Below are 14,249 nucleotides of genomic sequence, written 5' to 3'. Positions count from 1 at the left end.
CAATAGGTAACAGCTCAACTTGAGTTGGGTTTTCTAAATACAGCAAATATCAGAATCTGTTTTATTCTAATAATATAATACATCAAATTCTTTGAGTCATTGGGCTTGCAACATTTTGAACATATAGCTTTCATTTTAGGTGATTCTTTGGTCACTTTTAAGGGTAACTAGCTTCTGATGGTGGAAGAAAGTATGGTTTTCCTTGACCACATTTATCGTAACAAAGGTCCAAAATTCTACATTACACCTTAAAACAAGAAACAGTATGAAAAAGGTTTGTATGGTAAAACAATATTTATTCACCCTTTTCTAAGTACAGTAAATTGCATGGATATTTGCTTCTCTGAGGAGTCACACTAACATTTCTCTTTAAATATGTTTTTCATAAAGACCCATAAGAAAGCAAAAGCAACTTACTGACTGGGACACACATGATCTACAGAAAGGACATATCCCTGTCCTCATCATATACAGAATATTGAAAATATGCTGCTCTAATCTCAGTGGATTTGCTTCAAATATTGACACCTTCCAGGGCATTTGTGGGTAGTTGTGGAACTGTTTTCTTACAGTCAGGACTTCGAAAGACTGCAAACACTAAAGGCCAAAACAAGCCTTTATTGAATGCTGATAATAAACACTGTTTTTTCATGATCCAATCCAACCGTAGTGTCCATGTCACCACCTTGCCCTCAGAATCCCAGACATCTGGTTGTTGTCAGCCAAGTGACGGAAGACAATCCGGCTTAGTCGCCACCTCCGCTTCACTCCTCGAGGTCTGGAAGTCATCACACACCTGTTACGTATTCTAACAGGGCAGCTGTCCCTCGGTAATGCTGCAATTTCTTTATCTGCCACCTCCTGCAAAAGGATTTTTAAACAGTTTTGAAATCATTTACACATACTGGATGTTTGTTTTCATGAATGAGTTCTACAGCACACTGAAAAAAGTTCTTAGTCTGGGGAGAGATATTGCGTCATACCTGAAGCTCTTTGGGAAGGATGGTGTTCTTCCTCAGTGCATTGATCCGTAGCCTCTCATCAGCATAGTCAAAGGCCATCTGTCTTCTCTTGACGTCCCTCAGCATCCTCCAGTCAACATAGTAACCCCTAACCTGCTCCACTGCCCCCCAGCAAGTCCTCAGGGCCTGCACAGTGATTTGACAGTTAATATAACACACTGAGTAAAAGGCTCAAAATGAGTTTCTTCCACAGACTGAGCCTAATGTCACAGGCTGTTCTTAAAAAAGATTTTCTGCAGTTAGTAGATTGAGAAACACTGGTCACTGACATATAGGTGATAAAATGAGTGCAGCCTTTCTTACTCACTAACAGGAAAACTAAAATATCCCTACCAAAATGTTTCTGTGATCACAAGACTGATAATTTGGATTCACATCTCTCTCTCCATGTATCATTTTTTCATTAGATTGTCTTTACTGTGATGTCATTATGTTGAGCTGTTCTGTACACATGACTTCTATTTCACATCTGTCCATCCTGAAAGAAGGATCCCTCCTGCGGTGCTCTTCCTAAGGAGGAGAAAGAGCAGCTGGGGGAAGTTTTTCCTTATCCACTGTGAGGATCCAAGGGCAGACCCTCTGAGGCAAACTGTGGTTTATGATATTAAGCTATAGAAATAAAACTGAACTGAACTGAAATGATTATGTGCTACGGACAAGTACGGAGACAGCATGTCCTTTTGAACTCACTCAACATCACCTCATTACTAATCCTTATCAGAGCATCAGTTTTGATTAATTTTTTTGTAAGAAACATATGTTTTAAACACATAAACTTGATCTTACTGCTTTTAATTTCTGTATTTTTTGTACTTTGGGAAACGCTGTGAAATCAAGCAGGCAACGCAGATCACCTTTATAATCACACTATAATGACTATTTAGTTAACAAGCTGATCTGTGTTGTTTGGGAATAATGGTAGAGTCCAAATTCAGATCAGATAAAGGGGGTAACTCACTGTAAGTCGTACGATTTTTAGCCCTCGTTAAGAAAGGAAGCTTTAGTTTGTATGTTTTGTACATACATTAAACACATTTTAACACCCGTAGTAACAGTTAACAACTTTTTAACTTAACCAAAAAACAAAACAAAAAAACATATCGTAATAACCCCTATATCACCTTCCTTCTTGGAATCTTCCACCCCGATTTGTGTCCCTACAAACTAATCAGACCTAGCTTAGCTTTCATTCACGTTTCCCTTTCAGGTTTATCCATTTTCATTTGTAAATTCTTCGACACTCATTTGTTAGTGTGCCTAAATAATTTAAATTCATCTCCATTAGTCTTTTACCTGACACAAACAGACTGACATTTCAGAGTGTGGTGTCACACAGGTAAGGATGCTTCCGAGGCACCGTTAGCTTCACGAATGATGTCAAGTCATTTTCACGTCTCTCTAACGACTTGTGTACGTAACATAAATATATATCAACCCACTAAAACACTTACGTTACTATCAGCAATGCGTCTATTCGATAGGTAAGTTAATTATTTAACAACAGTATAAAAGGAGTTTGTCGCAGAGCAGGCTAACTAGCATTAGCTACAAAGCTAACGTCCGAAAGCTAGCAAGACCGCTTGCTAACACCAAAAACGTTGCTTTCTCCATCATTCTGTCCCTGTATGTGATGCTGTCTCCATAAAAACACTTAAACTACAAAATAAAACATTAAAATTGGTAAATTACCTGCTTTGGGGCGCAGACGGTGGAATAAAGGGCATTTAACCCTAGACATGCTATCCTGTGCGCCGCCATATTGAATGATTATGTTGTGCAAAAACCACCGAAGGAGGATGATAACACACTGAATATGTCGCCACCTATCGACCAGGAGTGATATAGTAAATCAAATCTACAAGTTTAATGGGTCAGTCCTACCCATCTTGACTAATAAGAGTGATTATTTTTGCTTTATCAGAGTTTTCAGATGGACACTTAAGAGGATATGTATTCCCTTTGAGGAAGTCATAAGTATAAGCTCCAAATAGCCTTCCTTCTGTAGGACAAAGTGATTATTTGACAATTTATTCTGAGACATCTGCAAGATTAGATTTGGTAACAGCAGTGACTTGAATTCAATATCACTGTGTGCTCTCGCAGTTTTGACTTACAGGAGTCAATCCAAGGTCAGGATGAGCATTATTAGACCCTTGTAGTACAACTGAAAAACCAACAGGTGACAGTGTCGTTCTTTGAGTTTGAGCTCATACGCCGTCTCACCACCTAGCCAAAGGAGAATGGTCTGTCCTCATGCTGAATCTAAACCTTATGTCTGACTGCAATCCTATTCTTAAATCTCCCGAAACCCAGACACGTCCTTGCTCCCTTGATACCACTAACAATGAAACTCTTGTGCTTCAGGGAAGTACATATATTAAACAGTGCACTTTGGTCTTCTTTCAACATATGTTTCAGCGGGGCACTGTCCTTAAAAGTTTTTATAGAAAAAAAATTACAGTTGCTGCAGATTCCATTAAAGTTTTCTCGAACAATCCCCATTATTTTGCAGCCTTGAGCAGATGCGTTCTTGGATAAATATTAACACATGACAAACTGCAGGCAGTGCTTCCTCTATAAAGAACAACCTTATGAAGCAGGCTGGAAAATCTATACAGGCTGGAATTAAATGAAAAATGACAGGCGATGAAAGGTATCGATGTAGCTCTTAAAAAGGATAGTGGTATTTGTAAATCTGGTCTTAATAGCATCATGAACAACACCACAACCACTGTAAGTGAATATTGAAGTATGTTTGTCGTTATATGAAATAAGTTAAGGTCAAAATATTCAACTTGACTTTTTTCTGGGTGAGCAGGCAACAAATCTTCTCAGATCACTGTAATTGTACAATTACATGGTTGTTGAGCAAGAAAAATGTTTTTGTTCAGTTTTTGAATTTTAGAAAATACAGCGTTGTCATTTCACAGCAGCACTGTATATCATTGTTGAAGGAATATTTCACCCACAAATTGACCATCTGTGAGTCAGTTAGTCACGCCATATTACCTTGAAATTTTGAAGAAAGCTTTGTTTTTCTCGCACGCTTCCACAGAAAACAGTGAACATATTGATTTGCTAATTGATTGGGGACCTTGTTCAGCAACAGCAAAACTATATCAAAACATCAGTTTACAAACTCTCACACAACTCATGCATCTATACTGTCTTCCAAGCCAGACTCCAATACTTTTATTCTATTATTTTTAAGTTGTTTAAGAGTTTGTGAGAGGTCCTCTATCAATAAATCAATATGTTTGCCGTTAGAGTGCGGATTGTTTGATGTAGACCACTCTCATGTTTTTTTTGGAAATGTCAGAAAATAACTGTATTTTGGGAAACGTTATGTTATCTATGTAAAATTCCTGAAGAAAACATTAGTGCTAGTGATAGATATTTGATTAAAATATTGCTAGTAGCAAGCAAGAAAGCTATCACCAGGAACTGGGGTAAAGAAACACCACCAGCGAAGGGCCATGGCTAACAATTGTGGAAGAAGTTTGTGTTAATGGGGAAATTGACATATATACTGAGACTACAAGAAGCATAACTTGAAAGAAAATGTGAAAATGGACTATGCCAGACTCAAAAAGACGACACTGTATCTTAAGGATACACTAATCCTTAAGACTATCATATTATTGTATTATGCTGTTGTAACTGACATGTCAATGTCACAAAAATGTTGTTTTTGTTCACTGTTTTCCGTGGAGGCATGCAGGAAAAAAAAGTTTCCTTCACAAACTGAAGGTCACAGGGCATGACTAATTGATTTACAAATGGTCATTTTGTGGGTGAAGTATTCCTTTAAACTGCTTTTTGGCCCTCAGTTGGTTTTGGCTTATAGTTCAAATCTCTCAGGGGGCTGTTCCAAGATCACCAGGAAGTCAAAATCATTTCCTCTGTAATTTCCTTTACCTCCATAGCAAAGAGATGTCAAAGGCTTGAGAGGATCTGAAAGGTGACCTTCTACGTTTTCACATGTTGTATAAAAATTTATGATAAATGCCAGGCTGCCAGGTTCTGCCAGCAAGAGTAAAGCTTTGCGTTGATTGGCAAAAAATACCTTTCTGCTGGAGGAGTTCTTTCATCAGACCTTAAACAGCTTGATTGGAGTAAACAACAAGACTCTTTCTGATTAAATAAGGGTGAGTCAGCTGGCACAGGCAATATAGAAAACTTGTACTTGGGTGAACATGCATAGTAATCATGCTGGTCAACTGCATTAGACAAAATAAAGGGGAATGAGAACATGCGATTATAAGTTATTAACATAAACAGCTTAACAGTCAGTGTCAACATCTTTTGTCACCAATGCCTCTTTGAACAAGGTATCTATTCACAGTTACTCAATGTGAACTGCTCTGACAGTTGACAGTTCAAAGAATAGATGTATGAGGCTTACCATGGCTCATACTGAATTCAATGGCAATCAGAAACATTTGAGCTTTTGTGTGTAGCTGTAAGCGCTTTGTGTTAAGGGACCAATGGAGAAAAAGATCCTTGATACCTTACAAGTGGATAATACAATGACAGTAGAATAATAACAATACAGTCTCTTGTCAACCGGCATCAAAGGAGCAATTGAATATAAAGTTGCCATGTAGACAGGTGTCTTAACAGCAGTGCAGCTTCACGCCTTACAGCGGATCAGGACCGCAGGCTGGATCACAGCAAAGACTTGGGAGATTTGGGAACAAAGCCATGCAATATGAAACTGATCTGTCTCTGAAATAGGTTAAGATTACTGAGTGACACAGGAGTCAAGTGGCCTCATCCATAAAAATGGCAGCAGTGCAGTGAACATGGTCAAAATGATGTACCCGAGGCTGAGACTACTGGGTGCATTGGTTTCACTTTAGTATCGAAGTAGCATGTAGAATTTGAACCACATGGAAAACATGAAGCTCTGGAAATAGTAATCTTATTGTCATCCAGTAATATTCCATGTATGTGGATGGATTGTCTGCATCCATGTAGCACATACATATTGTGATCCAATCACAAGTGGACAGCTTCAGGTTTGCCAGTTTACATCTGGTACTGGAATGCTTCTCCACATTCCTGTCGAGTGACCATTTGTGACCGGATCTCACTTATTTGCTCTTTATGCGCATAAACACAAACATCATGTCTGCTTCCAAAGATCAAATGTCATATTGTTTTCTACTCGCAGGAGGTTTTTCATGCTGTACGCACACGTAAGCGCCCACCACCAGGAGACCATGCTGGAGTGTGAGCTCCGTGTTTGGGACAGCTGGTGAAAGTCCGCCCATATACACACCGACAGGGGTAAGAAGCATCCACCTAACATTACCAAACAGTTATTAATGGGTTTATTAACAGGTGGGAGCCGTTGCATTGTCGGTCTGAGTTTGTTAGGACTGTTCAACCAATGCTGTTGTGTTAATTCTGGCCAACAAGATAGACCTTTAAGTGACCGTTCCCAAAGAAAAGAGTGGCTGTGACAGTTCATCAGCATTGTGACAGCAACAATAGAAAGTGGGGAGTCGGATGAGTAACCATGTTGGCTGAGTAGGTGGTCCTTCAGTGTGGCCCAGGACACATTAGTTTACACACTGCTGAAAGACAGGTGGCTCAGACCACCTCCGAATGTGTGGTGAGCGATTGGGTCTCAGGACCCCTTGAAGACGCATTGGGTGTATTCACACTTGAGGCCCTCACACACCAAGCTAACAATTGGCCGTCAGTCAAAGCTGGGTGGTTGGTGAGCGTTGGAACTCATCTGCGCCAGTTGGTGAATGAAATTACTCTGATTGGCAGTTCACCTCAGTTCAAGTGAGGCATGTAAACAAATAGCTTAAGTTGAGAGGGAGTGAGGTTGAAACAAATTTGCTATATGGGGTAAGGTTGTTTTTCTTTAACCATTGAGCTCTTTAGCAGAGACGCTTCCTGATGGTTTGTGTCATTGTTCACTGGCGCACAGTAAATATGCTCTGTTCTTTCAACACCGGATTGTGTTCTTAATATGCTAACTGGCTACCTAGCATCAAGACGGTCTTCCGGTTTCCCTGCTTAATGACAATTACAGACGACTGCCATCTGCTGGTATGGGGGGGTATATCCTCTCACACAGGCGCAAAACATATGTGTTTGTTGGTTGTCTGTTTGGTGTGTTCATGTGCAACTTTTTGGCTGAGACACAGCAACGTGAGGCGTCTGGTTATTCAGTGTCGCTTTGGTGTGTCTGAGCCTTTAGAGCTTCCCGCTTTTGATCCAAAATTCAGCATACATGTTAATAGCAGGTGTAAATAGGGCCTATGTTTCCACTAACAGTTATGAGACAGACAACCATTGGCAGCCAGCTAACTTTTCTGATGTTAATCAACTCAAACTTTTGCTATAGAGGTTTAGGCGTTCTGTCATTTCAGCCCTAAACAAGATAAATCTAGTAAACAAGGATCCTCTGACTCATCAAACATACTCATCTTCAATGTACCACAGGGAGAAGAAAATGTGGCATGATGCTCTGTCTCTATCTATGTTAGGTAATGTATTTGACTATAGTGTTAATGAACAGTGTGAAATATGCAGGCAAAGACACACACATATGTGACTCCAGGGTGAACACATCTGCCACCTCTGATCAGAATGACATCTTTACAGACACTTTGACTTGCAAGAAATGAACAAGCAGCTGTGTTTCTAAGTGGGTGGGCTTTCCCACTTTGGACCTAACTCTGTACAACATGAGCATCTTGTGAACATAAATCATGACCACATAATTAGACTGTACCAGTCAGCTGCAATATCGTAGTGGAATATATACGCTATATGTTAATAAAACTTAAAGCTGAACTTGAGTGTGATCTCAGTTAAGACTGCTCAAGGCCATGGTTAGAGTATAGAATCACATCTCAGTGTGTATTTAAAAACCAGTTGTGAGTGCCATCATCTTCAGCTGCAAAAACATAATTCTCCTTATATTTCTATATCATAAATTAATATTATATGAGGCTATAATGTGATGGAAGTTGGCACAGAGAACAGAGGTGTCATGCATCTTTGAAACACTTTGAATTATCCAGTCTTTGTTGTAGAGTAATGGCAACAATATGGGTATTCTAAAACATGTTTTAATCCATTGGTTGATGAATGAATTCAGTTTGTTATTGTTTACAGGGTAAATTTCTGACTTACTGACAGATCAACTATTAAATACTATAAATGAGCCACTTCTTCTCACGTTGGATCAGTCTACAATAATGTTTATACTTTTTTTTTTTTTTTACAATTTTTCTTTACCTTAGTTCAGAGTGTGCCTATTTTTATCCACGTCAAACACGTGATTATCACTTAATGTCAAGAAAATGTTATGTCTTGACAGACCAGTCTATACAAATGTGGTGAAGTGATTATAGTCCATTTTAAATATTCCACTCTTTCTATGAAACCATAATCAGATGCATACAGTACATGGAGCAAAGGGGGGGTGGGGGGCGTAACCGTGAGACATTTCCTGTATTTCTCTCGCGTGGTAAAATAAATAACTCTCTCTCCTCAAGATGTCGTAAACTTCACAAGCAGAGCCACAGTTTTCAGGCCCTCAACTGGGCCATTGTTTTATTCCGGATGTCTTTGAAAAAAAATTTGCCAAATGAAAAGAACCAAGCACATGTTACAGTATTTAAAGGTGATTTAATAAATCATTGACAAAGCAAACCATTCAGACTGGATTTTTGATCATGGAAAACTCATTCAGTCATGCAGCTATATTTAAAGGCTGTATAAGTGTGTCTTGGGAGAAACTGAGACAGCAATATTACGGGAGAAAAGGATCTTTTTGGCCTTCCAGCACTTCATAACTTAACACACTATTAAAATAAATACTGTCGACATGTAGCTCTGCAGTGTTTGACTTTTATATTACATTTAAACTTCTGTTTCCAATTCAAAAACAGTCCAAGGATTTTTGTAAAACTGAATATTACTTTAACAACATTATCCGGTTATCTGGTGCATACATATTGACATTTCCAGACACTGAATCATCAGTCTTTAGCCGCTAACATACCTTCACCGACACACCACCAGACTCCTCCTCTTAGTCATCGGTGTCCATTTGAGGAAGATACAGCTCATTTAGTTTGAGGCCATGACCTGACTGATTCAGAGGTCTCTGCTTTCCAGGCCTCAGGGATATCTCATATCCCCCGAGAGGAAAGAGAGAAAGTGAGTAAGAAAGAGAAAGAGAGCTTGTTCAAATTTATGGCTAGCATGCAGGTAAGTATTCTCACGTCCGTAACGAACAAGTTCACACATACATTTTAAAGCAGTGAATCACACAGTTGCATAACCATCGCAGCTTTCAAAGACAATTGTATTAACTTCAATATATTAAGACAAAGGCATTTTTATGAAAGAGTGCAAAGGTGCAAAAGAAAGGGTGTTTGGAAAGAGGAAATTCTTTGGAAATGTTTTATGCTTGACGTATAAATGGTTTACAAATGAATAGAAATAACACCTGGGGGTTAGGGCCTTGGTGTGTTTTCAGGCTTCAGAAAATTTAGCCTGTGGTGGGAGACTTTGGAGAGTCGCAGGTCATTTCAGAGAGAAGGTGTTCGTATTGGCTGTTCTTCAAATGTAGATATACGTGCACGTCCCCTCAGTGAAAGCCTGATTCACTGGCGGAGAGTCCTGCAGAGAAAGTTGCTATTCCAGCATTGGCAACAATTGCCTATGCTGCAAAGCATCCCCAAAAAAGAAAGACATCAGAAAGAGAGTGAGAAAAAAACATAATAAAACACCTGTAAATGTCAGTGAAGCATATGAGAGATGGAGGGAAATTGTTGCTAATAGTTTAGCCTTCTGCTAACTGGAGCAAAAAGCTCATGGCTGTGGTGTAATCTTCACGTTTATGTAACTGACGTTAGCGAGAACCTTGAATCACAGTGCGCCCTCTGCCTCACTCCCTGACAGACAACCTCAAAGAGTGGGCAACAGCTCTGGAAACTGACCTTCATGTAGCAGCTGCAGCGATCCGAATCCAGCCAGACTGTCTGCCAGATCAGCAAACTTTCTGTTGCTGCTGTTACACATTAGAGCTGGCACTGCTCTGGCTACCAGCCTGTTGTGACACCCAGCGCTGGGGAGTTTGCGCTAGCCAATTTCGAGCCTCTACAGCTGCTGAACAAAGGTCTATCTCTCTAGCTGCTGCCTGCTCTCCTTCTGGAGAAGCAGAGCAAATGGGCTGCATGCAACTCTACAATAAAATAAGATTAAATACAACAGTGTATGGGAAACACCAGGTTATTGCATGAAGCGGCTGCATATAACTGTGGTCATCTGGTCGGAGGGGCTAAAAACAGACAGGGGTGAGAGGAGAACAGCAGGTGGAGGATGTATTTTTAAATTCTGCTGTTTTTTTTGTTTGTCTTTTCCAGATTTCTGCCTTCTGCAGTTTTAACTTACATATTCATACCAATACATGACGCATTTTATCAACTTCAGATAAAACTTTAGACCAGATGAGAAAAACAAAACTATCATGTTTCATCATCGCCATTCACAATTGCATAAACGAAACTTGCAATTTAAAAGTTTCTCTTGAGGATAGAAAAGTTTCACAACAGCAAACTTTGTGGGTTTTATGCATTCATATAACCTCACAAAACTTATCTGAGAAAATACAGATTTCCTCTTTTCTCAGACTGTAATATTGAAACCATCCGATAAATCTGTCTGACTTTTAAAGCTTTCGTTTATAATTTATGATTTTTACAAAGTACACAGATACAAAGCCTCTACATTTTCAACATTTGGAAAATTGAGTCCATCAAACAAATTAAATTCTTAAAGTGGGATCGTGTAGGCATCAGTCGAATGCAAGATTGTCTCCTAGCATCTGTTTTATCATTTCCTTCTCCTGGTAGATAGATTACCAACTCACTATTATCAATCACAATATTGTAAGACTTGGAGCTGAGTCTTTTCGGTCAAGTAAAAATGATGAGTCCCATGTGCAGATATGCTGCATTCACTTCTACTCTGCTGAAGAAAGGATGTTATAAAACCATCAAGTCTTAAAGAGCTGCTCCACTAGTTGTTTGAAATAAAAGCATTAGCTGGTTTGTGTTTTCCCCCACTTCAGTGGGTATTTGTAAAAGCCCAAAACTGTATTCCCTTGATTTTATGGTTGGGTGTTGATGTCATTGTCAAGGAGAAGAATAGAAGTACTTAAGATAATGAGGTCTGAATTCAAATGAGTCCAGTTACTTTGGAGGGTAGAGAAAAAGAGAAACAGAGAGAGAAAGAGAAGGAAACAGAGACATCTGTGATTATACTTAGTTACGGCGGGACCACCAGTGCTCTAGGAAGTGTAGGCCGCAAGCTTTGAAAACAAATCTCTCTTGACCCAAGAGACTCAGGTGAAGGGTAACTCCTGGTGCCGTTTTACAAAGCTGAAATAATTTCCTTTTGGTCAGAGTTTGAGGAAGTGTTGATTCATATGACCTCACTTTTTCCATGTTTGCGTTTGAATGGTATTAATACAAGAAGGAAATGAGTTATTTAGAGCTCCCTATGAGATGACATGAATTGTGTGTTATTAATCACTGTCACTCTGTCTGTAACTGGGTGCCTTAAGTTTCCAGTGGAGACCCTAAAGGTCTTGGCCTATCAGTCAAAGGCTATCTTAACTTTGTTTTTATTGTCGCCTGAAATCAGATATCTCACACAGCGGTAAAATTTTTTTTTCTTTTTTCATTTGTCACAAATGCAGCTGTAACACCTCGATGAGTTACACAGGATTTTGTCTCCGTGGGTAGTTACTTCTATAGAAGCAGTCTCACCTCAGTCTCCTCCACTGATTCTATAAAAAGAGCATCAGCCACAACTGTTGGCAGGAGGTGAATGCAGCTTTACCTACTCTAGCTTTTTAAATTCTCACCTTGTTTCTCTCCTCTGAGCCTCAAAGAAACCAGCGCTGAGTCCAAGAGATCAAAAAGCGTGAGCGGGGCTGGGTTATGTCAGCCAGTGGACCGGGGGGTCAGGTCTCTACGCGGCGTCTCATGACAGGATGACCTGACCCTGAGGACTGGTATCCACATCAGCCCATGCAGGAAGCTCTGTAACAGCTGTTGACACCAGCTCATCCGTCAAACTGCTGCTTGACTTGCTGTCTGTTCCAATTAACTCATTTGCAAATGTGCTTGCACTGACTCCACGCACATGAATAAGGACTCATTAATTATCATTCTGATGGCAGGTCCATCTCATTCTGTGAATTGTAGTGGATAAAGATGCCTAATTAAGTGCCTTCATTTTTACTGTAGTTTGTGTAAGGGGGACCTGTTATACCCATTTTCAGGTTCATACTTGTACTTTGGGTTTAAGTGGAACATGTTTACATGCTTTAATGTTCAAAAAACACTATTTTCTTTGTACTGGGCTGGAACACCTGTATTCATGCTCTGTCTATAATGCTCCATTTTAGTGCCTGTCTATTTAACCCTTGTGTTACCCTTCAAAAAAGTTACATCCATGACCCTTCAAGTGGACAAAAATGTCCATTTTCTAGAAACTTTTGTAGTGTCCAACAAAAGGTCACAGGGGGGTGATTTTTGGCAAGGGGGGGTTATTTTGGGTTAAATTTGAAAATCCCAACTTTCAGCATGAAAATCCATTATTTGACCCTGTAATGCATTTTTATCCTATCCATGACCCTTCAAGTGGACAAAAATGTCCACCTGTCATTTAGCCATTTGTTATTGTTGCTGGGATAAAAATGCATTACAGGGTCAAATAATGGATTTTCATGCTGAAAGTTGAGATTTTGAAATTTCACCCAGAATGACACCCCCATGCAAAAAATCACCCCCCCTGTGACCTTTCATTTGTCTGTGAGGGAGTTTTGAATTTTGGAAATGGACAAAAATGTCTTAAGCACCTCTACTGAAAGTGAATGTTTTTTTCCTAGGATGGCGAAGGCACGACCCGCCTTACTCTGCCTAACGCCCAGTATACACTGTGCGATTTTTGGCTGTCCCACATGAAAGATCGTGGGCCATCTTGAAAAGAAACGTGGCAATATCTTTGGTCGTGGCCCTAAAATGGTGGACCTACGTCGCACAGTGAGAGGTTCGAGGATGGTCGTTGTCATGGTCTTGTGGTTAAAGACAGCCTGGGATAAAATTCTGACAGTGTCAGAAATTTGGGACGACTATCACACAGTGTGACTGCTGTTACGACCTAAGCCTACTAACTAACCAATAGAAATGCAGTACGAAATGATGCACTGGCGCCAAACCCAAAAAAACAGACGGATAGCAGATTGCCATGGAGGCAAAACACACCAAAAGAAATGATTGGGATTCCAGCAAAGACAAAACCTTGTCGAGTTGTGGCAGCAGAGGCCTTAATGTTCTATGATGCCATGATGTGTCCGCCAGCTCTTACCATGATCACATAAGCATGGAAGGAAATAGTGGTGGAGTTGCAGCTGCCAGGTGAGCAACCTAGCAGCTAGCAAACACACTGCACTATATAGTGCCCACAAAACTTCAGGTTATTTAATAATGTGACCCCCTATGTAACACAACTGGACATGTTCCAGCAGCAATGTGATCAGAAATCAAAGGGAAATAAACAACATCGGCATCCAAGATTACATACAAGCTACATGCTATATGTAGCAGTGTAGTCTATGTAATGTAAACACTTGCAGTAGCATGCCCGGAGCAGATGATCCCATGAAGACGTCACGTCATCTTGTACTCACAGTAGGAGAAACCATAGGAAACAGGGTATTCAGGAACAGTCTGAGGCCTGAGGTTTTTCTCACTGGGATTCCTTCTACATATGTTTACCTCATTATTTGAGACTTTGACCACGTTTAATATGAACATCCGACATTGTAACATCAAGAAAAAGCATAATAGGTCCCATTAAAACTGCTTCCTGTTATTAAAGTTGTGATCTGATGCAGATGTTTATTGTACTCATGATGTCATAAGTCTGAGTCCAGACCACAGCCATTGTTTCACGTTATTATCAGACCATTTCTGTTGGTCTTTACCATATGCCATCTAACAAAACAGAAGCCACATTAAAAATAATCTTTGAATCTGAAAGCCGGGTGTGTTGACCGCTCACAGTGGTTGAACAACATTAGCAGATAATCACAACGTAGATGAACAATTACTGCACATATGTTGCCTTTTCTATACTGTATGGCTGAAAAAAACTCAACTGTGGTGTGCATTAAAG

The 14,249-nt window shown here is 39.8% G+C and overlaps 1 protein-coding gene across 1 annotated transcript in view; it reads right to left on the bottom strand.

Annotated features, from left to right (window-relative positions):
* Positions 1–275: 275 nt before the first annotated feature.
* The window catches only part of mrps14 (mitochondrial ribosomal protein S14), a 252,315-nt gene continuing 238,341 nt past the window's right edge, over positions 276–14,249 (bottom strand). Inside the window, exons 2-4 of the mRNA XM_050033772.1 lie at positions 2,712–2,787; positions 984–1,148; positions 276–861 (exon numbers count right to left, since the gene is read on the bottom strand). Of these exons, the coding sequence (XP_049889729.1) occupies positions 679–861; positions 984–1,148; positions 2,712–2,780 (417 nt within the window). The 5' untranslated portion in view covers positions 2,781–2,787 and the 3' untranslated portion in view covers positions 276–678. The remainder of the gene's footprint in view (positions 862–983; positions 1,149–2,711; positions 2,788–14,249) is intronic.

The sequence above is a fragment of the Epinephelus moara genome, chromosome 21, assembly GCF_006386435.1.
Source record: "Epinephelus moara isolate mb chromosome 21, YSFRI_EMoa_1.0, whole genome shotgun sequence".
In the NCBI taxonomy this organism is placed as follows: domain Eukaryota; kingdom Metazoa; phylum Chordata; class Actinopteri; order Perciformes; family Serranidae; genus Epinephelus; species Epinephelus moara.
This window is presented reverse-complemented; position numbering and strand designations above follow the sequence as displayed.